Source organism: Ictalurus furcatus, chromosome 5 (assembly GCF_023375685.1).
Source record: "Ictalurus furcatus strain D&B chromosome 5, Billie_1.0, whole genome shotgun sequence".
Taxonomy (NCBI): domain Eukaryota; kingdom Metazoa; phylum Chordata; class Actinopteri; order Siluriformes; family Ictaluridae; genus Ictalurus; species Ictalurus furcatus.
Genome location: NC_071259.1, coordinates 2,290,841 through 2,314,474, shown reverse-complemented (window position 1 = coordinate 2,314,474; position 23,634 = coordinate 2,290,841). Strand labels below are relative to the sequence as shown.

The 23,634-nt window shown below is 41.4% G+C and overlaps 1 protein-coding gene across 1 annotated transcript; it reads left to right on the top strand.

The window, feature by feature from the left end:
- The first annotated feature begins 776 nt into the window (after positions 1-776).
- On the top strand, positions 777-22,777 carry tbc1d10aa (TBC1 domain family, member 10Aa). Its single transcript, XM_053624139.1, has 9 exons — positions 777-1,965; positions 11,636-11,735; positions 14,636-14,743; positions 14,884-14,990; positions 15,153-15,267; positions 15,556-15,621; positions 17,872-18,061; positions 18,154-18,308; positions 18,553-22,777. The coding sequence occupies exons 1-9, from the start codon at positions 1,769-1,771 to the stop codon at positions 19,321-19,323; spliced, it is 1,809 nt and encodes a 602-aa protein (XP_053480114.1). The 5' UTR covers positions 777-1,768; the 3' UTR covers positions 19,324-22,777.
- The last annotated feature ends 857 nt before the right edge of the window (positions 22,778-23,634 follow it).

Sequence of the window (23,634 nt, the reverse complement as noted above, 5' to 3'; positions counted from 1 at the left end):
GCTTTCTGCGGGGTGCACGGTGGCTTAGTGGTTAGCACGTTCGCCTCACGGGTCCGGGGTTCGATTCCCATGTGTGTGCGGAGTTTGCATGTTCTCCCCGTGCTGCGGGGGTTTCCTCCGGGTACTCTGGTTTCCTCCCCCAGTCCAAAGACATGCATGGTAGGCTGATTGGCATGTCTAAACTGTCCGTAGTGTATGAATGGGTGTGTGAGTGTGTATGTGATTGTGCCCTGCGATGGACTGGCACCTTGTCCAGGGTGTACCCCGCCTTGTGCCCCATGCTCCCTGGGACAGGCTCCAGGTTCCCCGCGACACTGAACAAGGAGTAAACAGTAGAAGATGGATGGAAAGCTTTCTGCTATTCACTAGATGGCAGCACGTGACCGCCAAGTCAATTACATTAACTGTGAGTCAGATTTATATCAACTTCTGATGGTTTAATATTTTCTGAACACATCTGAGCTACTGTGAACTTGTCTATTCAGTATTTTAAAAAAAATGTGTATGAAAAAATAAAAGAATACCATAAAAACATCCTCCACCCAATTCAACCCACTAACGGAAGCAGCAACGCAGTACGCATGCGCAGATCTGTCAAATACTTGTGGATTTGTTGGCACGGTTATGTTTGCCACCCACATTCCGAAAGTCCCGCCTTCTTCTCCTCGCATTGGTGCTTGCGAACTGTCCGATTGCCGTCTTGTTAAAGCGCATTTGTTGTTAACCAATCAGCACCCAGAACTCTGGAACGCACTGGCCAATCTTAAAGCAGGAGGTGGGATTATTACATAATGTGGGTGGGAAGAAAATAAGTCTTGTTGTGGTATATCGCGAATATGACATTTCGGGTGTATATTCTCTTAACGGAATCCAATTGGGGATTTATTTTATACTCACCACGGGAACATTAAAGTAAACTCTCGCGTCGCACAACAACTTTCGGTCGCTAAAAGTGTTTGTCTGGAGATGAGGTGACGCCGTTTGAGTTTTCATAGTTGAATGAAACTAGTTAGCAGGCTAAGTTATCGAGCTCAACATCTAGTTAAAGTTAGCTCGCGAGCTAGAGCTGTGTCCAGATATCAGGAAATAACAGCATGACAACTTAAATAGCTTTTATATCTGGGGAAATATTGCATGCTGAATATTTACAGCGTTATATATATATCTATATAGTATTTAAATGATAATTCTGTAGCTGTCTAATGAAATCATCTTAGCTAGCTGGCTAACGTTAACGTTGCATTGAATGACACGTCGCTATGCTAGTTTGTCTGGTTAGCTAGTTGCTAAAAGTGACAAGAAAAAGTTTAAATTAAACTTCAACTGTCGCTATGTAGTATTTAACCTCGTGTTCAACTTTTAAAGGGTGAAAATATTAAGGCTTTTGGTTTGGACATTCCTTTTTACCAGAGACTTTTTTGATATATTTAGTTTAATATACGTTATTAGTGTAAATCTGGTTTCTAAAATAGTCTACAGTTTAAAAAAAAAAAAAAAGGAGACAAAGTTGTGGACTTTTCCAAGTGTAGCTTCATAAAAAAAAAATTAAATTAATTTAAATATAATTGTTAAAAATATTATTATAAATAAAGTACTAAGTAATTAAGAAATAAACTGTCACTGTGATTTCTTCACAGTAAACACATGCAAGCGGTGGACATCAGCCATGTTCCTGTACGCATAGCATGGGTTTTGCGGTTTATTCAGTCTCTGGGGTTTCAAACTGCTGTTAATTTTTCTCCAAAAGAAGTTGTTAATGGCCTAAACGATGAGCGTAACGATGGCTGATGTTGAGAACGGTGATCAGAGCTTGGACACTGTGAGTTTGCAGACAGTGGGCAGTCATTTTGGAGATGATGAAGAAAGCTCTCTAGGCTCCGACTCCGAGCTCAATGGCTTCCCAGGCTCCAGAGAGACGGACAAGTACGGCTTTATCGGAGGAGCGCAGAAGTATTCGGCCGAATCGTGAGTATGAGATGTCACCTGGAGGCTTGGAGCCTTTTTCCGCTCAACCACGCAGAAGTATTTACCTGAATAGTGAGTAAATATCTACCACGTCACATCCACAGATGGGAGTCTCGGTACGGTCTGATATGGGTTACGGGCATCACTGAGCGAGCGTCAGATCGGGTTTGATCGGAATTGACGTTACATCCCAATCTAATCTAATCTGATGCACACAGCAGAGATAACATTATTTGAACCCAAATTTGAACGTTATTTGAAAAGCACTGATGGATGAAAAGTTTGACACATCCTCTGGCGAGCCGTTGAGCAAATCAGTAACAAACAAAACAGTTTATCCAAAAAGCTGTCCAGAAAATCGCTTTCAGAACATCTAAACTGATCATTTTAGCGATTAATATTCCTTCATACGCTCGTTTATTCTCTTCTCACAACTGAAGCGTGATGAACATCTTGTTTGGGACAAAATGCAGTTTGGTTTCTTTGAGTTTTGCCCTCAGGGTGTGCAAACTTTCGCACTCATCTCAGTGTGAGTGTCCCAGAAGCTCTCTCGTCCATAAATCTCAAATTTAGACTCAAAAGGCTTTCAATCATGTTATGCTTAATGTTTTTTTCCCCCCTATCTAAGCTTGTTTCTTCCCCTTGAGGAAATGACCTTTAGGTGTTGTTTATCAGATGCAGAAGGCCTTTGGGATTTTCCACATCAACTTGCCCAGATCTTTTCTTTTCTTTTTAGCATCCTGTCTTGGAAGGCCAGTTAATATCCTTTTATTGAGATGTGCTAGCACGGCTATTTTTAAACCGTCCGAGAAAACGTGTTTATGTTTAAGTTCCTCTCGCACATCTGCAGTCATATTGGTGGTGGAATTAACAATTAATAGAAGTGGTCTCTTAATTTGACACAAAGTAGTTAGGGGTGTAAATCTCCCCCTTTCAGATGATACGATACACATCTCGATATGTAGTAATGACTCGATATACTTCAACTCACTACTGATCACATACAGTTTGATTCAGCACATATGATTCACTTCAGCACCAATATGATTCAATTAAGCACCAGTATGATTCGGTTCAGCCCCGACATGACTCGTTTCAGCGCTGATATGATTCAGTTCATTCATCAATATTAATCGGTTCGCTTGATTTTAACATGCATTAATGTAGCTGTGAGGATCCCCGATACTCGATACTGATCTGTTGTGTGTTGTCAGTCAACATACCATGCATTCTCTGCATAAGACATACCAGTGGATCAGAATGAAAAAAATGTCATTTCCTTTCCAATATCAATCCGATCTATAATAAACAAATCACACGATTGTGTGTAATCTGAACACGTAGTCATTTGTAAATATCAAGTCAAGTTGGGATTTCTCACTTAACTGTCAAACCAAATCGAATGGAACTTGTTCCCCTCTTTGCTTTCGTTTCCTTATCAAATAATCGTGCATTCAGTGGTTGTGTAGTGATGCACTGATGCACTAACTCAGGGGTTGTGTAGTGATGTTTGTGAAATTACTTAAATCTTAAACTATCTTAAGGAATATCTGTGTTTAATATCTGATTACTTTTACTCTGTAGACATTTTCACAGATTTTTCTTAGTTTATGATAATCACTATTATTATGGAAAACATTTACTAAACATTTCCTGTTTCTGTCTCGTGTCACCATCAGCTTTTTCTTTTACTTTCAATTGCTCAGCTAAGATACAATTTGCACCAGATTTTTGATTTTCATTACTAGATAGCAAGTTGCGTAGCTGCTTCTCTGATTTAGTCAGCCAAGTTAAACAATGGAAGTGACTTGTAGGAATGTAAACACATACACTCACTACTGATACTGGGTAGAGCCTCCGTTTGTTCTCAAAACATCTCCCGTTCTACCACATCCTGAAGGAGCTCTATCGGCTTCAGATCCGGTGACTGGGAAGACCACTGAAGCAGACTGAACTCGTGGTCATGTTTTGCTTTGTGATTTGGTGCATTATCATACTGGAAGTAGTCATTAGAAGATGGGTAAATTGTGGCCATGAAGTGATCCAACAATACTCAGATAGGCCGTGGCATTCAAGCCATGATTGATTGTTATTAATGAATTAAGAAAATTCCCCACACCATTACACCGCCTCCACCAGCCTGGACTGTTGACACAAGTTAGGTTGGGCCCATGGATTCATGCAGTTGGTGCCAAATTCTGACCCTGCCATCTGTGTTTTTCTGAGCCGGTGTCTTTCTGAGCCTGTGTCCACTGCAGAGTCAGCTTTCTGTTCTCGGGTGATCGAAGTGGAACCCGACGTGGTCTTCTGCTGTTGTAGCCCGTCTGCCTCAAGGTTCGACGTGGTGTGCATTCCGAGATGTTTTTCTGCTCACCGCAATTGTAAGTAGTTATGAGTCACTGTAGCCTTTCTGTCAGCTCGAACCAGTCTGACCATCCTCCGTTGGACCTCTCGCATCCACATGGCGTTTCTGTCCTCAGAACTGCCGCTCACTGGATGTGTTTTCTTTATTGCACCCTTCTGAGTAAACTCTAGAGACTGTTGTGCATGAAATCCCAGAAGATCAGCAGTTCTAGAAATACTCAGACCAGCTCATCTTACACAGACAATCACTGAGATCTAATTTTTTTTCCTCATTCTGATGGTTTTTGTGAACATTACCTGAAGATGTTGACCTGTTAGAGTTCTAGAAAATTGCTAGGAGGTTTCTTGCAGTCAGTTGCTTCATTCCTGCCCCGTCGTCTTTGGATGTTGGTCACTGTGGAGATTAGCCGAGACAGCAGAATGAGAAGGAGCCGGCCAACATGATTCGCTGACGGTTGCTTTTTATCTGCTCTGTATTTATCTTCCTTATCAGTGACGGAGAAGTCAAGCAAGAAAATGCGAAAGCGATAAGAAATATGTGAAATTCTTGGTGGAAACGTAATCAGGCGTTCTCAAAATGGAGCTTGGCACAGGGTTGTGGTTAACTTTTCCACAGTAACACTATGGAGGGAGTTGAATATCACAGTACACTCTCATCAGGATATGATTATGAACACAGGCCTTTGTATGTCTGTGTGGTCTGGAGGAAGAAAAGGGGGGGGGGGAGAGAGCTGGTTGCTTACAGATTGCAGTCATGCAGTCAGAGATAAGTGCAGAAACACCCAGGAGACCAACTACGGGTCATTCTCTCTCTTCATGAGCCGGATGTTGTGGTTATGCCTGCTTTCTCTACACACGCCGCTGACTGTCTGTTGACCGCTTGTGTATTTAGTGTCACTTCAGCGGTGTGGGGATTAACACCATCGTTATTTCAACTGCTCAGGTTACATGTAAGTTAATAGGTATATTACTGCGCTTTATTACAGCTTCACAGTTTTTTCATAGTTACATCAAAACAGACTAGCTGGAGCTGCTTCCACATTTTCTATGGGGTTAAAAAAGATAAACTATGTGTATTTTTCTTCTGTTAACATACTAATACAAAGTGTAAATTTCTAACAATTTAATATTCTGATTTAGAATATTCATAGTTGAATCAATGAATGCAACCTGTCCGGTCCCTGAGGCAGAGAACCAACCCCAAACCATAACATTTCCACCACTGTGCTTCACAGTTGGTATGAGGTGCTTCTCCTGAAAAGCTGTCTTTGGACTGCGCCAAACATGTCTGCTGTTACTGTGGACAAACAACTCTATCTTTCATTCCTCAGTCCTGAACACATTTTCCAAAAGGCCTTTGCCTATATGCTCATTGGCAAGCTGTAGTTTTTCAAAGGTTCTAAACGCTGGCACTTGATTCAAATTTTATGGGTTTGAAGGTGTGATAAATGTAGGGTGTTTTTTTTTTTTTTAAAAACTTAAGAGTCCACCAACCTTCACCAACTTAACAGTTTACTCAGGTGTTGTTAAACAAGTACGGTTTACCACAAGGGACAACGTTTAATACCTATAGCACTTACACAACAAAAGAGCTGACGCACTGCCTTCCGCTATTTTGGATTCTGACAGCTCTTCCACGCCAGTCCCGTTGCCTTACGGGATAGCGCAGTGTCTAGTGGTTCCATAGTGCAGAATCTCGGCGGAAGCAGTAGGTCGTCCGGGTATAGAGGGTATGCATTGACGTCAATTTCCTGTCGGAACACGCCCCCTCGGCCGGACTGAGTGGCAAAACATACAGCAAAATGGCTGGTTTTAATAGGGGAAGTTGCGAAAAGGCTAGTATAACTAACGACTATCAGCTTAAATTAAAGGCAGTTGGACTCGACAGTGACCCTTACAACTTGCCCAAGAACCTGTGGTCCATAGATATTGGCATGTGGCCAGAAATCGGTTTACATGCACCCGATTTCGATGCCGGGGAAATACACTAAGCAAAGCCTTGACGCTTGGTCCTACTTCAAGTTGTTGGAGAAATTAAAGTCACAAGAATGCCAGTAAACATTCTGGTTGTATGTACAAATATTTATATTTTACTATACAATTTTATCTGGTAACCCGTAAGCTAGCTAGCTAGCTAGTCCTAGTTTGTTTGTAGCTAACACTGCTTCCACTTATAATGTTATATATTTGTGAAGATAAAATGCAGTCAGAGAATGAACGAGCCCCCATTATTCATCAATGGAAATAGGCAGCGTTTAAACTCTCACTTACACTGCTTGACTTAGTAAAAAAGAAGTGAATGGTTTTTTGGGACTCTGTAAAAGATAGCTCTGAATTTTTGTTGAGTCTGTTAGCACAGTTACTCGCACAGCAGCTTTGTCTAATTTTAGATGCGTTTTTTTTTTCCTGTGTTTTCGCGGAATTCACGCTGTACGCTGCCGCTCAGTCTTTTTGCCACTCAGTGGGCGCGACCGCGTTGAGTTCCGGTTACCGTGACGTCACGTGCATTTCTCGCCTACCGTTTTAGGAAAACTGAGAATGTGGACATACTACTCTTTTGGCATACTGCTTTTCACCCACTATAGTAGGGTAGTAGGGATATTCGGACGCAGCTTAGGTCTCTAACAGTTCGGTGGGTTCAGCATTTGAATGATTCCCGCCCGTTTTCACGAAGCTCCGCCCCCAGAATCACTGGTGGCCTGTAGAGTGTCTTTAAAATGGCCTATGGGAGTCACGACAAAAAGCAAACAAGTATTCCAGACTTGAAGTCAGTTTCCCAAACGGGTTTTTTCAGCGACTTAATACACTTTTGTCACAAAGGTGACGACTTTATCCAGTGGATATATATATATATATTTTTTAAATCATGTTTTTCATACCTTATGAGTTACCTTTGAAGTATTGAATAAGACCCGATGGTGCAAGTGTGTTATAAGAAAGTAATCAGTGACCGTATGGTGCGTCAACTGGTCAGCAGTTCTTTCTTTAAGAATGATTTGTCGTATAGTGTATGTTTTCTTAATAGTTACATATGAAGTTGTATGACGCCCACAAACCAGATTAGATCCTGTCATCTCTTACATTAAAGGCGTTCATCCTGAAGACTTTCCTGTGCTGGAAATCTTAAAGTTAAAGCTTTATCTAAGTACTGACACTGGAGACTCCTTCCAAAAATGTTGAAGAAACATCTCCTCGTGGAAAACATCACCATATCGATGACTATGGGTTTTTCGTTGTTAATTAACAGCTTATTTATAAATCTGTTCCTTGTTAGGATTAGATCATTGTGTGGAAAGTAGATAGCGTGGTGTATGTTTGTGCAGCTACATTTTGACTCCAGGTGTTTGTGTAGGATTGTAAATCACTAACAGTTCGGCGGTTTTTCAAGTCGAGCCTGTTTTCTATTAGAGACTGATCCGTTACCTAAACGGCTGCGTGACACCTCGTTTATAGCGCTTCAACCGTTTAAGCACTAGACACGCCCTCGAGGGCCAAAGATGACCATTTGAGCTTCTGACTCATCACAGGAAGTCAAGTGGAAACCCGGCCGTGTTTTTCTAAGCCGACAATCACGCTTTACACCTCACGTTGGCCTCACCCTCCGGGAGCGAGAAACACGGGGTGTTGTACCAAGTGTGTCAGTAATAAATGAAGAACTGAAACATGTGGCGCTTTTATCACGATCCAAACCTTGAACACAAACTCTCACGCTTACAGAGCTCTGTAGCCCAGTGACCATCATCGAATCCATGGTGCCTTGTTTGTGTTTGGATGCGATTCCTGTCGGTGATTTTATTGACACTCTACTTTACAGGCCATCGTAGATCCTGGGGGGCGGAGCTCCATGGGTGGGAATCGTACAAATGTCCAACTCGCATCTTGGAAGAAAAAAAAAAAAGACTAATCAAATGACATTAACATCGGCTGAAAGGTTATAGATGGTGCTTCTTGGTGCTTCTGGGTACTTCTTGGTGCTCTCGTTGGTTCCAGTGGCAGTGTGATCACACTTTAAGTGCAGAATAATCAAATCTGGAGTTTCATACACGTCTTGTAGTTGGAGTGTGAAATAGCTTATTGTGGGCGAGCGGCTCTGTGCTATGCTGAGTGGACACCAGGCTTCCTGTTTGCTCAGGTTTACGGGCACTCCGAAGACCAGAGGTCACACACACACACACACCGTCTCTGCACGAAAGCAGAAGTGAGTCTCTGGTTCAAAACCCATCCTGACTTTTTAAACATTCAGTACCTGATCGACTTTTGTTGGCAGGACTTGCTGGTTAAAAGGTGGGGGAAAGGAAACTTCTTTTTTTTTTTTTTTTTAAACTTAGTTGGAATTGATAAAAAGGGAACTGCGAGTTTCATATCTTTAATTTGCTTCATGCCTCTAACATAAGCTTCAATTTGTATTCCGGTCGGTATGTTTAGCTTCGTAAAAGGGAAGTGATTTGACTGAGGCTGTGTGTGTGTGTGTGTGTGTGTGTGATTATCTTGTGCTTGGAACAATTTTTTGGGGCTAAAACTGTAAATATGAATTGTGCAGAAGTTTATAGTGTTTATTTCTAAAATCATAGTTTTCACCTTCGAGCTCGGTGATGAATTGAGCTGTTGGTTTGGACACCTTTTGTCCTCGCTGAATTAGTCGAGTTCTGATTTTACAGACTTTGGCCTCCATTTGACTTTCTCCTCCCTACTTACATTGCATTTCATACTTTTCAACCTGCCACACTAGGGTTACTCTTGTTCCTGAAACAACATTAAAAATAAGACTTAGAGTTTCTATATTACTGCGAATGTGCGCTCCTTGAAAAGGTTTCTCGGGGGTTCTTGTCTACTTAGAACCCTCTCCAATAGGAAAACACTGTTTCAAGATTTTACATAAAAAAACTGAACCTTTTTGTTCATTCTTATGACTATTTTTTTTTTTTATGGCCAAGTTGTGTTTTATTATCAGAATTGTAGCTCAGTGTACTCATGTTTGAACGCTATAGTAGTTCGCAAGTAAGGGCAGCTTATAGCTACCAGTTTAGCATTGCGAGAACTAGCAGTGTTGCAGTTTGAAATGTTCACGGCAGGAGAGCCTAATCTGAAAACGTCATGGATTAATTAACTGTTTAAAACCAGAGAAGATGGTGGTGAAACTTCCATCCATCCATCCATCCATTTTCCATACCGCTCCTCCTACAAAGGGTCGTGTGGAGCCTGGCACCTATCCCAGGGAACTCGGGGCACAAGGCGGGGGACATCTTGGGCAGGGTGCCAACCCATCACAGGGCACTACAACCCAACACGTTCACACAACCATTCACGCCCTACGGACAATTTGGAAATTTGTTTTTGGACTGGGGAGGAAACCGGAGTACCCGGAGGAAACCCCCGGTGGCTCTTTGCATGATTTTGCGTTCATTTCTGCGATCGAGAAATCCTAGAGGGACTGATTAGTAGATTAAATTAAAAGAAAAAGATAAACATCATGAAATGTCCAAGTATCTTACGGTATTAAATTGATCGAATGTGTCATTTGAAATTAATTTGGATAGGAACAGGGAAACACTCATCAAAAGATTGCCTTTATAATCGAATAAATCACTTAACCTGTAACGGGTTTCTCTTTCTTGGATGTTCAGATTTATGAGCTGAGGATTTGTTTTCTTCTCTCTAAGCTGTTGATTTATAGGAGAGGAGATGTAACTAAAACGTCCATCCCATCTTCATCTATGCCATAATTACAGGAACTCGACAGCAGACGTGCGTGTAAACGTTTTCGCAGACCGAACAACCATAACGTCATTTCATAAACATCTTCCCAGTGGCAAAGCTGGATTTTTAAAATTTTTTTATGAAGAATTGTGATTATAGACGAATAGAAACAAAAACAAGCCGCTTTCAACCGAAGGAAAAGAGAACGAAGAGGAACAAAGATTAAATCTCGTCTTTGTGAGTTTTGTTGAAACTTGTTACAGGCTTCCAGTGTATTACAAACGAGTATAAAGAAGAACAAACTAAACCAGCAGGACGACTTTACGCCACATAACAGCGTGTGGAGCTCCCGTAGCGCCGCGAATCCCCATCTGAGCCGTGTATGTATTGTGTGTGCGGAAGCTCGTCGGTTTCACACTCTTGAAAACGGGTCGGTGATTAGTCCGGAGACAGATATACAATATGTATTGAATTTGAAAAGATTGTGTAATTGGGTTGTGTTGTTGCATTGCTAAATCGTTCTGAAACTCTTAAGCTTCGCGTCGACAATTTGTGGTCAAACTCAGGAAAATGCTTGATTAAAGCAGAGCATACAGTTTGAAGTTCGGTTGTTTGACAATCAATGAACAACGACAACAAAAAAAAAATCTGAAAAATAAATGGAAGTGAGGAAGAAATAAAACGTTTTGGGGTGTGCCGTTATAGAAAAATAATCATCAGTAACTGGCGAGATACAGCTACAAACTAGCTGCTGAAGTTTTCCAATAACAGCACAGTTCCAATAACAGTGTTTTATTTTTCTTGTCACAGCACACTTCCATCCATCCATCCATCCATCCTACACAGGGCTGTGGGGAGCCTGGAGTCTATCCCAGGGAATTCGTGGCACAAGGCAGGGGACACCCTGGACGGGGTGCCAACCCATCACACGGCACAATCACTCGTGCGCACACACACGCACTATGGACAGTTTTGGAAATGCCAATCCACCTACAACGCATGTCTTTGGACTGGGGGAGGAAACCCCTGAAGCACCGTTGCAGGGACATCGAGAAAATTTTGTGAAACCCAGTCATTGATCTTATTGGATTTTATTATTGGATAATTTGTCTCTAATGTTTTTGACCTTTTTTTTGTTACACTGCTAAATGTTTTCCCAAAGGTATGGAAGTGAGTCAAAATAACTTCCACTTCCTTTTATGGAGTTTTGTGGGCGTTGCTACATGGAAATGAGCTCTGTCAGGAACACGGTTTGCACTTTAGAGGAGAACAACACGCGTACACGAGTACCAAGAACATCGAAACTTTTATAAATCCGGCAGAAACGTATAGTTTGCCTTTGACTTGCGCGAACGTTTGCACACAACTTTACTAAAAGAAACTTGCTCTATGAGAACTACAAACAGCCGTTCCCTCTGCGCTGAAACTGGAGACTCCTTCCAAAACAGACGTCCGCTTTCAGCGTATCATTTTGATCGATTTATTATTTTTTTTTGATAAACACGCTTTTTTTTTAATCGGTTTATTGTTAGACCTGTATTACGTAGGGATCACGTGTCTTACTTTTAACGTCTCGCTGACCGTGTTTGTGTCCGTGTTTGTTCGTCAGGGCTCAGGACGTTCCCCCGGAGGTGTTGAGGCAGAGAGAGCTGAAATGGTTAGAGATGCTGAAGAACTGGGACAAATGGATCAACAAGAGATTTAAGAAGGTAAACGTACAGCACATACACTATGGGTTAATATACAGCTCGTACCTGCTCATAGAAGGGGTTTTCTTCATTTTGAATAGTGTCTGCTGGTTTAAAATAATAATAATAATAATGACCACAAGTGTTAAACAGAGTCCAAACTCTTAACAGTATTCCCAGTGAAGCTGTGCACATTCTCTGCATCTTCTCATCCTGACTCATGAGGGCGTTTCACACAGGAGGCTTTTCCAAGTTCCCAAATAAACACTTGGATAACTGTTTTCCGTACCCGAAACACCGACATGCACGTAAACATTTTCAAAATTTCCCCTCGATTCGGCACCATCTCTTTATCTCCCTTGTAATTTCTCTGTTCTGGAGAATTTAATTACTCAGAAACATGCACATTGCCTCACTGCCTCATTAGTCGTGTTGTGTCTGGACAAGTACGGCATATCATTGAACTGTCCTCACACAGCTTGTGTGTGTGTGTGTGTGTGTGTGTGTGTGTGTGTGTCTCTCTCTTCTCCTAAGCTCTCTTAAGCTTCTGCTGGGACTGGTGAAATCTCAGGTAAAGAGGAGGGTTCGTGCTCTGCTGCAGGCTTTCCTGAACTGTCCTGATTGCAGATGTGTTGTGTGTGTGTGTGTGTGTGTGTGTGTGTGTGTGTGTGTGTGTTAGATTAGTGCACTATGTGTTTGCGTAATAGAGCAGTCTCTGTCGCTGCTTTTTCTTTGCTTTGAAATCAGGAAAGATGCTCCTAGCAGTGGAATATTACACAGTATATGTAAATAGTAGAACATGAAGTTTTTCATTAATAATTGAAAATTAAAGATACAAATAAGAATAAAAGACCACTGCATAACACCAGTCAGGACTTGTGCGAACCAATCCTGTGTATTTATGACTTTTTTATTTTTTATTAATTAATTTATTTTTTTAAGCATTTGTTGGTTTAATAGATTAATAATTAATTATTTGTTGATAAATAATTCATATTTTTAAAGTCCGATTTATTTATTTAATAATGTTAACGTACTCGGTTATTAACGGACTTATTCATATTTTAGGTATACGGTCCATCTTTAAAACATTTATTTATTTGTTTGTTTGTTTTGTTTATTTATTTATTTAAAGTGTCTTGAAGCGCACAGCGTCGCTCGATGCGTTGAAGTAATTTCCACTGAAATAGGAGGTCAGGGCGGGGCATATCCAGTGGCTCCTCCCATCCTTTTTAAATCGCCAGTTGCTCAAGGTGATATTTATAACGCCGGAGGCGGGACACTTCCAATTCTAGAGCACGTTTGATTGGACAGAAAACCTGATGAGAAGCTGAAGTGCAGAATGAGGTCATCAAAGTTGTTGATCTGTGTTGGCGGTAGAGATCGACTGTAAATTATGGACGCGTACGTCTTCTGAATGCGAATTTTGTCATTGTTTTGGAGCCACACTAGTTTATAGATCACCTTAAGGCTGCCCTATTCGTACGGAAAGCTAGAAAACTTCAATTTTATTTTCACGGGGACTTTTTATTATTGTAATCGGATTCAAAGAGCAATGGCAATGAGGAATATAATAGCTGTATATACTAGATTTATTATGTTTATTATATTCAAGCAAGTGCTCTTTAAAAAATATATATATAAAAAAATATGAATAAAACATGATTATTGTTTAGGAAGAACGGCATTACGGAGCGTGTGCATGAACTCGTATGTAACTCCTGTTTTGCATTGCGAGTTACGCATTTCTTTTAAAACTCTGTGTGCACTTGTGTTATCGCTAACATATGCATTATAGTGCGTGTGTGTACGTGGGTCGATTTCTTTAAACGCATTTTCGCATGGTTGTAAAGTCCTCCTAAACCCCAAATAGTCAGTTACCCCAATATTTGCATGCATGCAAGCTGCATGGTTAATCATCAAAAATCATCACACAGTCGCCTCAAAGGATCTTGTTTGGCTCTGTTACAGCTTTTATACAATTCGTAAGCAATTCCTGAGTTATCTCTTTAAAAAATAATATACGAGTCAAATGCAAACCTTAAACGTGAGACATATAATCCTTTTTTTTGTTTGTTTGTTTCTCATTAAGCACTCGTTTAGCGGTGACACACTCAGAACAAAATAGAACAATGACCAGTGTTGGGTAAGTAAAAGTAATCCACTCCAGATTACTTATTACTACTTTAAAATTGTACTCGTTGTATGGGTTTAGCTGCTACAGTGCCATGCAGAGTACATTATCTTTCCTTGTGCTCTGCTCGTATAGATATTTACACACCTGGTTATCCTACTCCGCATCAGAGGACGTTAGTGGTTCGGTTTCAACGCCATTACTGGTTTAAAGAAATAAAACGGCGTGTATCCATTTTCCCTCATACTGACTGTGTGATCTAGCGTTTGGCAGAATTGAGCGCCGTCTCCCCGTCTGATTGGTCTCGCCTCCGTTCACCGCAGATTACAGCACAACCGCCGTCTTTTACTGACGTTCAGTTACGTAGTGACCAAACGCTCCAAGCGTAGAGTTCTTCGGGGCAAAACGTGATTTATTTTAAAAAACGCAAGTAACAGTTTTATTGACGTCATTGACTGTAATCAAATTACATACATTTGAAATGTAATGAGTTACATTACTGCGTCGTCAGGAAAAAGGCATTCGATGACAGTAACGCGTTACACCCAACACTGACGATGACACATTTGAGTAACAGCCAGTTCGCAATAAACCAATAAACAAAAAAGGTTTTCGTTTGACTCGTCTCATTTGAATCACTTCTAACGTGGAACTCCGCCTGTACGGCTACGCCAACTACCTGGAGTGACAGTCGTAGCCATTTTGAAGATGTGTGTGTGCGTGCACACGCCTGCCCACAAATGTGGATTGTATGGCTAATGATTTCCCCTCACACACACACGTACAGGTGAGGCTGCGATGTCAGAAAGGAATCCCTCCATCGATAAGAGGCAGAGCCTGGCTTTACCTGTCAGGAGGGAAAGTAAAGAAGGAGCGAAACAGCGAAAAATTCAAGGTCGGACCAACACGCATGCACTCTCACACACTTTCTCTCTCTCTCTGAATGATAATGCGAAATTGAATGCACCTCAGAGTGTATTATTTCTCTTATATTGCTGCACTATACAACTGCTATAACATGTGTGGTGGTTCTAGGAGCTGGACAGCATGGAGGGTGATCCAAAGTGGATAGATGTGATCGAGAGAGATTTACACAGGCAGTTCCCTTTCCATGAGATGTTTGTATCACGAGGAGGACACGGGTGAGTCTGTTAAAGTGTGCGTGTGTGTGTGAGTGAGAATATGGACATGTACAGCTTAACACCATTCTTATATTGTAGAGCCTCAGTAATCATTTCTCATAATGTAGTTCTCTGATGTGGTTGTACATCCCTCTGTGTGTGTGTGTGTGTGTGTCTGTGTAGGCAGCAGGATCTGTTTCGGGTGCTAAAAGCATACACACTCTACAGTCCTGATGAAGGTTACTGTCAGGCTCAGGCTCCTATTGCTGCCGTGCTACTCATGCACATGCCTGCTGAGGTCAGTCTCAATTCACACACTATTTATTTATATATATATAAATCATACATACACACATGTAGGTTTATCAAAGCAAGAAAATGACATTTGCTACACTTTTTTTTTTGTCTTTCTGTAGAATCTTGTCATCAAGATTTCCAATGAATATTTTATATTCTTTAAATTGTTCATGTACTACGTCTGTTCTTTGATATTCATGTTGTAAGAATTTTTTCCCCCGACTTCATCATCTTAGCGTGTCTGTTTTTCTCTCTGTTTGTGTGTGTGTGTGTGTGTGTGTGTGTGTAGGATGCATTTTGGGGTCTTGTGCAGATCTGTGAGAAATACCTTCCCGGTTACTACAGTGCAGGCTTGGTGAGTCCGACTATAAATGGCTCCGCTTGTGCACGGGCCATCACCCAAAATTACAGCCCTGTGCTCATTTGTGAGGATAATCTCACTAGTTATTTTCAAAAGATCAAGCGGGATCGAAATCGAATTTGACTGAACGCTGACCGAACACGGCAGCACGGCGGACAGTCGGCGCGTGACGTCCGAGCTCTAGGAGAAGCAGCAGGGATTTTGCTCTGTAGGAGAACGGCGGTTTCAAAATGACCCCGCCACTCGTTTTATTTTCACGCAGGAAGCGGACACACGTTTTCTACCAATACTTTTCAAAAAGTCAAGACAAATTTTTATTTGACCATCTTAATTCCACCAAATATTATATAGACATTGTTTTATTTTAATTAAATGAACATTGTGATAAACCTGGCCTGGTCGAGGTTCATGTCGAACTACTGAAATAGTTCATTCGCTATAAAAGCACTAATGAATAGGCAAATTTACATACCCACCATAAAATGCTGTATTACTATTCAACTAATGCAAATCGTATGTAAAACATCCATTTCTGTTTAAATAACAGCACCTGCCCGAGGGCAGAAAATCCCATATTCCAGAAAACCCAGCATGATATTTGGCCATTTACATGGCGTCGTCTATAGAGGTGCTTTGTTTCCCCTTTTAAGCACTGTAAATATTATTAACACACAAAAAATAAAAAAATAAATCCACCCTTACTTGACTTTCAGCTAAATCAACAAGATGTGTGATAAAGCCGTGCCAAAAAACCCATCTGAAACACAAATATGAGATGTATACCCTGGAATGCGGCCATGCTGCTTCCTCCACATGCTTGCACAACGCAGGACTTCACCTTGCCAAGGCTTCATAAGAGCTTTTATTAAGTGCAGCTGGAGAAGCGAAGCCGAACGGATCATACTCCCTCCAGTGAACGATGGTTTGTTCGGCCATCGAAGTCAGTTAGTGAGTGTAGTCTATTAGTGATAAGTTGAGTTGGCACATCTGGGAGTTGAACAACACCAGTTCTCTGTTCGTACCATAGCAGGCTGGGAGTCTCAGATCGACGCACGTCAAGCGCGCTCGTTAGAAAATTAGCCTGGAAACTTTTCAAATCGGTCTAAATCAGTGATTTTGTTTCCTCGCTCGTTCACACTTTGCATTATGTTTACGATAACCGTCTGCCCCGATATGGACAAAACTGGCCACGTCAGCCATTTTGCCAGCCTGTGATGTTGTCTGGTTAAAAATGTGTCTGAGTTTACATTCTAGATTATATTTGTCGTACATCTCCGGTAATGTACGATTCAGCACAGAAGAAGGGTGGCTATATTCATCACTGAATAGTTTTGAAGGGCCAAAATAGTTCATTGTTAAATGTTATTTTATGTTAGTTGTTTATTCGATAATACTTTATCGGCGGGCACGATTTAGAAATTCTGTAGCTCAATAACTGTGCACTCGAATAACTTCCTCTGAGAAAGACAAATTTCATTTTTTATTCTCTGTTAAACCTTCTATTTTGTTGGGAAAGAAACATTTAGGATCAACCGAGACCACTGTATTTGTTCACCAATCAAATTACGCTGAGAAGTATTTCCATTTGCCTAATAATCATGCACACGGTGTAGAATTGAAGTGTTTGTTTTTCTTTTTCTCTTTTTACAGGCCTGGTTAAATAAATCGGAATAAAGAAGTACAGTAGAAACGAGAAACCGGACTGAATGCACGTTTTTAAAAACGGCTATAGTTGTGTATCCGTGGATTGCAGGTGTGAGGAAGTGAAAAGCTGAAATCTGACCGAAGCGAATGTAGCTCAGTTTAGTCTGAAGTTGGAGAGGAAACATTCGCACTGGGTAATTTAGTTGTTTTGTAACGCCACACTGATCATAAGGTCTGTTAGAAATTATATATCAGAGCTACAAACCCCACCCTGCTCCGCTGTACGAGGCGACTCAACACCGCCATCTTGTGTTTGTGTGTATGTGTTGCTGTGTTCATGAGGCTTAGTGTTTTCTTTAAGGTTTAATGATTTTTTAGATTATTGTGAGTGTGTGTTTATGTATTTTAGTGTGAGCTTTAGTTTTGTAATCTTATTTCTCAGGTGTAATTTTACGTGTTTTTTTTTTTCCCCCTTCCTCCCTGATTTCTGCACTGCACAGTGTATTATTGGAAACGTGGCTTCTCTGTGTAAGAGAGTAGCAGTTTGAAGTTTTTAACAGCAAGTTATAGCGCTTATCGTGAACCGTTCTGTGTGTGCAGGAGGCGGTTCAGCTGGACGGAGAGATCCTGCATGTGCTGTTGAAGCGAGTGTGTCCTGTGGCGTATCGGCACCTGGACAAGCACAAGATCGAGCCGGTGCTCTACATGATGGAGTGGTTCATGTGCGCCTTCTCCAGGACTCTGCCCTGGGCCTCGGTCCTCCGAGTGTGGGACATGTTCCTGTGTGACGGTCAGACACAAACACAAATATACACTTGTCCTTCTTTTCTTTCTGTGTTGAGTTGTTCCTGAAATGTATATTTTCTTTCTTTCTTTGTGTAGGAGTGAAAATTATATTCCGAGTGGGCTTGGTGTTGTTGAAGTCCATGCTGGGAACTCGGGATAAGCTCAAGGCCTGTCCGGGTCAGTATGAGACCATGGAGGTCCTCAGAGCGATCGAGCCCAGATACATGCAGGAGGGCTTCTTAGTGCACCAGGTAACACAACAGAGAGGAGGAGGATGATGAGTCTCTCACTACTGTAACATTTCCTGTCATTACTGTAACTATCTGTCAGTCCATGCCATGGTGATCAAGCATGTTTTTTCCATCATCACCTTCGTATTTCTACAAAATTAGCGTTCGTAAATATTTATCATCGTCTATTACGTGACGTTGTAATGAAGCCCATTCTATACAGTACGTTTTTTAAAAAAATTTTATGACTCGATTTTTGCTGTAGGTTCTGGAGTTGCAGGTATCAGCACGGGACGTGGAACGCGAGCACCGCAGGCAGCTGAAGCGCTGGAAGAAGAAGCGTGGCGAGCCCGCCCGCAGACCCCCTCAGAGAATGCACAGTGCTCGCGCCATCATGGCCACCGAGCCTCATACATGCCAAGACCTCCGCCAGAAACCCACCATCATCGTCCAGTACCCGTCGATCCCCGAGGAAAAGTCCGAGCCGAGCCTCAGGAAGAAGAGAGGGAGCCTGAAGAAAAACCAAGCCCTCATTCCTAACCCCTACGCCCTACCTGACGAGTCTAAACCTACTCCGATATTGGAAATACAGCCTCTGAAACAGGAAAATCTAAATCTTGTGCTTCCAAATCCACCGTCGCATCCACCACGGCTCCCTACAATGCAGGAAAATCAGGTCAAAGAGACGAGCACTTCTACAGTGCGACTCGTGCAGTCGTCCTCAAATTCCTCCATCGATAAGAAACCGGCGGACTCTATCCCTCTGCAACATCTATCCCTCCTAACTGCTCCTGTACACGAATCACCTTCAGCGTGGCGTCCTCACCTGCTGGAATGTCCTCCTGTCCAATTCAGAGAACCTGACCATGATGAGCTCCCTAATAATACAGAAAACTCGGCCACCATTTTGGATCCATCTACAGACTCAAGCCCTCTGCTTACGCCCAACGCACCTGCCCCCCACGACTCACCTGCTGCTTCAGATTACAAAAACTCCAGACAGAGCATTAACAGCTCAGAGGACACGTACCTGTAACTCGCTCACTGTCGCCACCTGGTGGTTTGGAGGAACAGGGTGCTGCAGTGCTGGGAGAAATATTTACATTATTTTTACATTCAGAAGCTAATTTGAGTTAGAGCAGGGTTTTTGCATAACCCACGTTGGTTCTTAATCTGTGACAATTTACACACTTATTCACTCTTAAACAAATGATTTGTCTTCAAATCAAATTTACACAATTCACCCCAGAGGCATCCAAGATTTGGTTTCTGGTTTTTGCTTCTTTAGTTTTGCACTTGAAAGTCAGTTACCAAACATGCCTTGGCTGTAAGGGGGGGACGGGGAGGGGGTTTGCAAATGTGCGAACTTGTATTTCATTCTCTACAGGAAGAAACTCCGAGAAGTCACTTAAGGGTCAGTGGAGAGTCAGAGAAAATCCCGGAAAAATACTGTATCCTCAGCACCTCACACGCTGCCATCTTGAGTGTCAGTGCGGTGCCGAGAATGCTCCGCCACCCTAATGAACCCTAATGGTCTAATCAGTTTTCCTTTCCATTAGTGGATGGTGTAGAGAACGGCTAACGAATTGTGCCTAGCGTCAGACGAGTTACAGTCACCAGTGTACTTCAGTAACGTAGACTTACACTCTGACTCGCCTTATGGGACCAAACAAAATACATTCCTGGAACTTTGACATGTGTGTCCCTAAATCTGATGGGAAGTGGAGAGTCACACTACTATAGGACCAACTCTTAACGCTCAAATCCAGAGCAGAACGTGAGGTTCTGACATCTGAGGCTGCTCATCTGAGGATCTACCTCTGAAAGCTCTGCATCTGTGACTCTATGTCCGAGTGTCTGCATCTGAGGCTGTATATCCGAAGCTGTACATCCGCGGATCTCCCTCTGAGGCGGTCTGTCTAGGACTGTACATCTGTGGCTCTGCTTCTGAGGATCTACGTTTGCGGCTGTGCACGTCTGCGGTGTGGGGGCGGTCCGTCTGAGGCTCTGCGTTCAAGGCTTTACATCTGAGGCCCTTCCTTTTGAGTCTGCTTTCTGTTACTGTCTTATTTGTTTCATGTGAGGTCATTCTAACACAAACGAGACCTCATTTTAACCATTTTCTGTTTGGTCATTTTATGTTTGTACATTAATGGGATTGGTTAGAACTGCACAGTGGGCGTGTGCCAATATTCACGTTTCACATCGCTAATGTATATGGTACATTATATCGAACAGCGCGAAACTTTTTTAAAAAATCCCTCTTTAGTAGGATTGACATTTATGACATTGTGGACTTTTTCCTTAACTTTCCAAACGTGACGATTACTTAGAAGCTCAGCTTTAAAAACAAATTAAAAAACGCTGCCTAGGTAGTAGGCGATTATAATAATATCTTCTCGTTATTTGAACGAATTTAGCCAATTTTAAGTCGGTATGGTATCGTTAGGGAGCAACTAAAGCTAGGCACAACTGTATATTTAATAATAAGTGACGCTGGTTTCATAATTCTGAGCCAGTCCGATCGCTGTTTTGTTTTTTAAATTAATCGACTATACACTATGTTCTTAATTCATATTTAATCATCAGATATTTAAACATGGCACTAATGCTAGACCCTGTAATGCTACATTCAGTTCATTCCAACTTATTTTTATTCCAAGTTAGGTAATAATTTTGTTACACACACACACACAAACATGTTTTACCATGATAAGATATCTTTTTGCTGTATTGATGATTTAAATTTTTTATTTTTTTTTTTTAAACAGTGTGATGCGTTGAGGAATCGATTATTGGCACACGTCTACTGAATAGCAAGGATCGTTAAGTCTTTAACGTGTTATAGTTTACTCCGGTGTAACTGCAAACAATCTGAGAAAGGGAGCAACCCGTGAGCTGCTAGAGGGCAGACTTGGTCCAAAGATTTACACACTCTCCACAAACACTCAAGTGCCTGAGGAGTGTTTACTCGCTCCAGCCTTCAGAAGGGAAACTACCTACAGATTCGCTTTTGAAAGACTTTCATTCACGGGCATCACAAACATTTGTTTATATTACACTCGTATTCATCTGGCAGATTTATTATCTTTTTTTTTTTTTCCTTAATCCAAGAGCAACCACCACTTCTTTGTGTTTTGTATTCCACAGATTTCCTTACCACATCTTACAAGAGCTGCACGATAATCACAACAATCCTATACAACAGGCACATCCTTTCCACTAACGTAATCTCGACGAAATATCTACTCTCTGTATACTTTACGCGCAAACGAAAAAACCGACTCAAGCTGAGAACTTTATTGCTGATCCACTTTATACCACACCGCCGTCGGATTCTCCGTAACACGCTCGAATACGTTATCGTTTCCATAGCAACGACGCACACAGGGAATTGTATGGCGGACGACCTACAGCACCGGATACTAACGATACGCGTCTTATTTAACAAAAGCAAAACGTATGATCGCCGACGTGGTATTTCAAATTCACGGAAGGAGTCTCCAGAGTCTCCAACGTCTCCGGGGAAAGGACTTCACGCTGCGTTACGGTTTTGTTGTAACGTTGCAAGCTGCATTTAAAACGCAAACGTCGCACAACGTAAACGGTTACATCTGCTTTTCTTAAACGGTTTTCTAGGAGGGCTTAGTTCAAAGCTGTAGCATCCAGATAATCGGGATCTATTTTGGGATAAGTCTTAAATAAAACCTCCAACTGCTACTTAATTAGTCCTGGATTTGGTTTCATGTCGTTAAGTTGCTTTGAGAGGGGGGAAAAAAAAATCTGCAAAATAAATAAAATGTATTTGTAGACTGTTTTGTTCACATTCAGCTACATCCAGTTACATTCATTCTTACATAATAACAACACGTAAACGGGAGCTGTTACTTTATTTGTATTTATATATATATATATTTCTATATAATAGCTGGAGCTTTGTGACACTAGTTTGTATGTTTGGTTTTTTGTTTTTTTCTCCAGAGAATTTTAATACACAATTTTATGAAATAATTATAAGAATTTATGTCTAAATTTACTACTCAAAAACTGAACATTATTTAGTAAATATTCCTAAAGCTTTGGGTCAGTTTTCTTACTTTTTTTTTTTTTGTCAAAACTGAGCATATGCTGTTAATACTTTCATTGCAATATTGCTAAGCCTTTAATGATTTGCAATATTATTATTATTATTATTATTATTATTATTATATCGTCTTCTTCGGGAAGGCCTCCTGAGATTCTGTGTGGGACGAACTAACTGAACTGACCTTGCTGAGAGTATAAGGAGGTTGTGCGTTTAAACTTTTATAGTGCCTTCTGAATAGAACAGACTTCCTCTCAGGACTAGAAATGCTGACTAACCAGGACATGTCCTCCATAATCGTGGCATTTGAATCTTCGCAATGACATCTAAAAACATCTAATTGAAAAAATGTGCTGTTCTGTAGATGATTGTCCAATCAGATGGCTCTTAATAAAAACAATAACCAGACTGAAGTAATTGGGGTTTTTTTTTTTGGTTGTCCGAGTGTGCGTTAAGTAGTGTTTGCGTTCCTCTGTGCTCATTGCGGGAAATGATGAGGGTCAGAAGGTCACGGGGTTAATTGCAGTTTTATACACTAAGTGGAAAATTAGAGGGCATTTTAGTCTGCTTAGCTTTGAGTTTCAGGTGTCAGTGAGAGCGGGGTTGGGTTTGGCGTTCAGGGGTCAAAGAAGATTAGCACAAATTGCCATTTTCACACCCTGTTCGAGGTACATTGGGTAAATCCATTATTGAAGGTAAATAACTGAATGAAATTTTAGACTACAGCGCTACTGAATTCTCATTTCTGATTGGTCAGAAGGTGTTGATTGATCTATTCAGGATCCTGATGCTGTTTGCGCATGCGTGCCGTAAAATGTTAACGCGTGCGCGGTACAGATCCAGCGGAATCGCACTTCCGTCAATCATCATTGCAACATCTGATCCCTAGGTGGCGGTAATGTACAATTCAGCACAGAATAAGAAGAGAAGGCGCTGGGGGGCGGGGGGGGATGAAGGTAGAAGAGTGTTAATGGTGTTTACTGCTCCTCTGGAGAGATGCCGCCATCTTGCTGCAGGAGGTTAGAAGGTACTGCTCAACGGTTTTATTTATCTATTTGTTTAAACTTTACACTTTAATATCAGGTCAAATCTATGTGTATGTTTGGCTGTTCCTCTAAAACATTTACAATTATTCGTTTAGCAGACGCTTCTATCCAAACAAAAAACATCCAAATGAACGCCACCTCTAAAAACAACAACGTTTATTATATTTAAATCTGTATTTAGTAGTTGATATTTGTTTTTAAAAGATCAAGTTGTTTA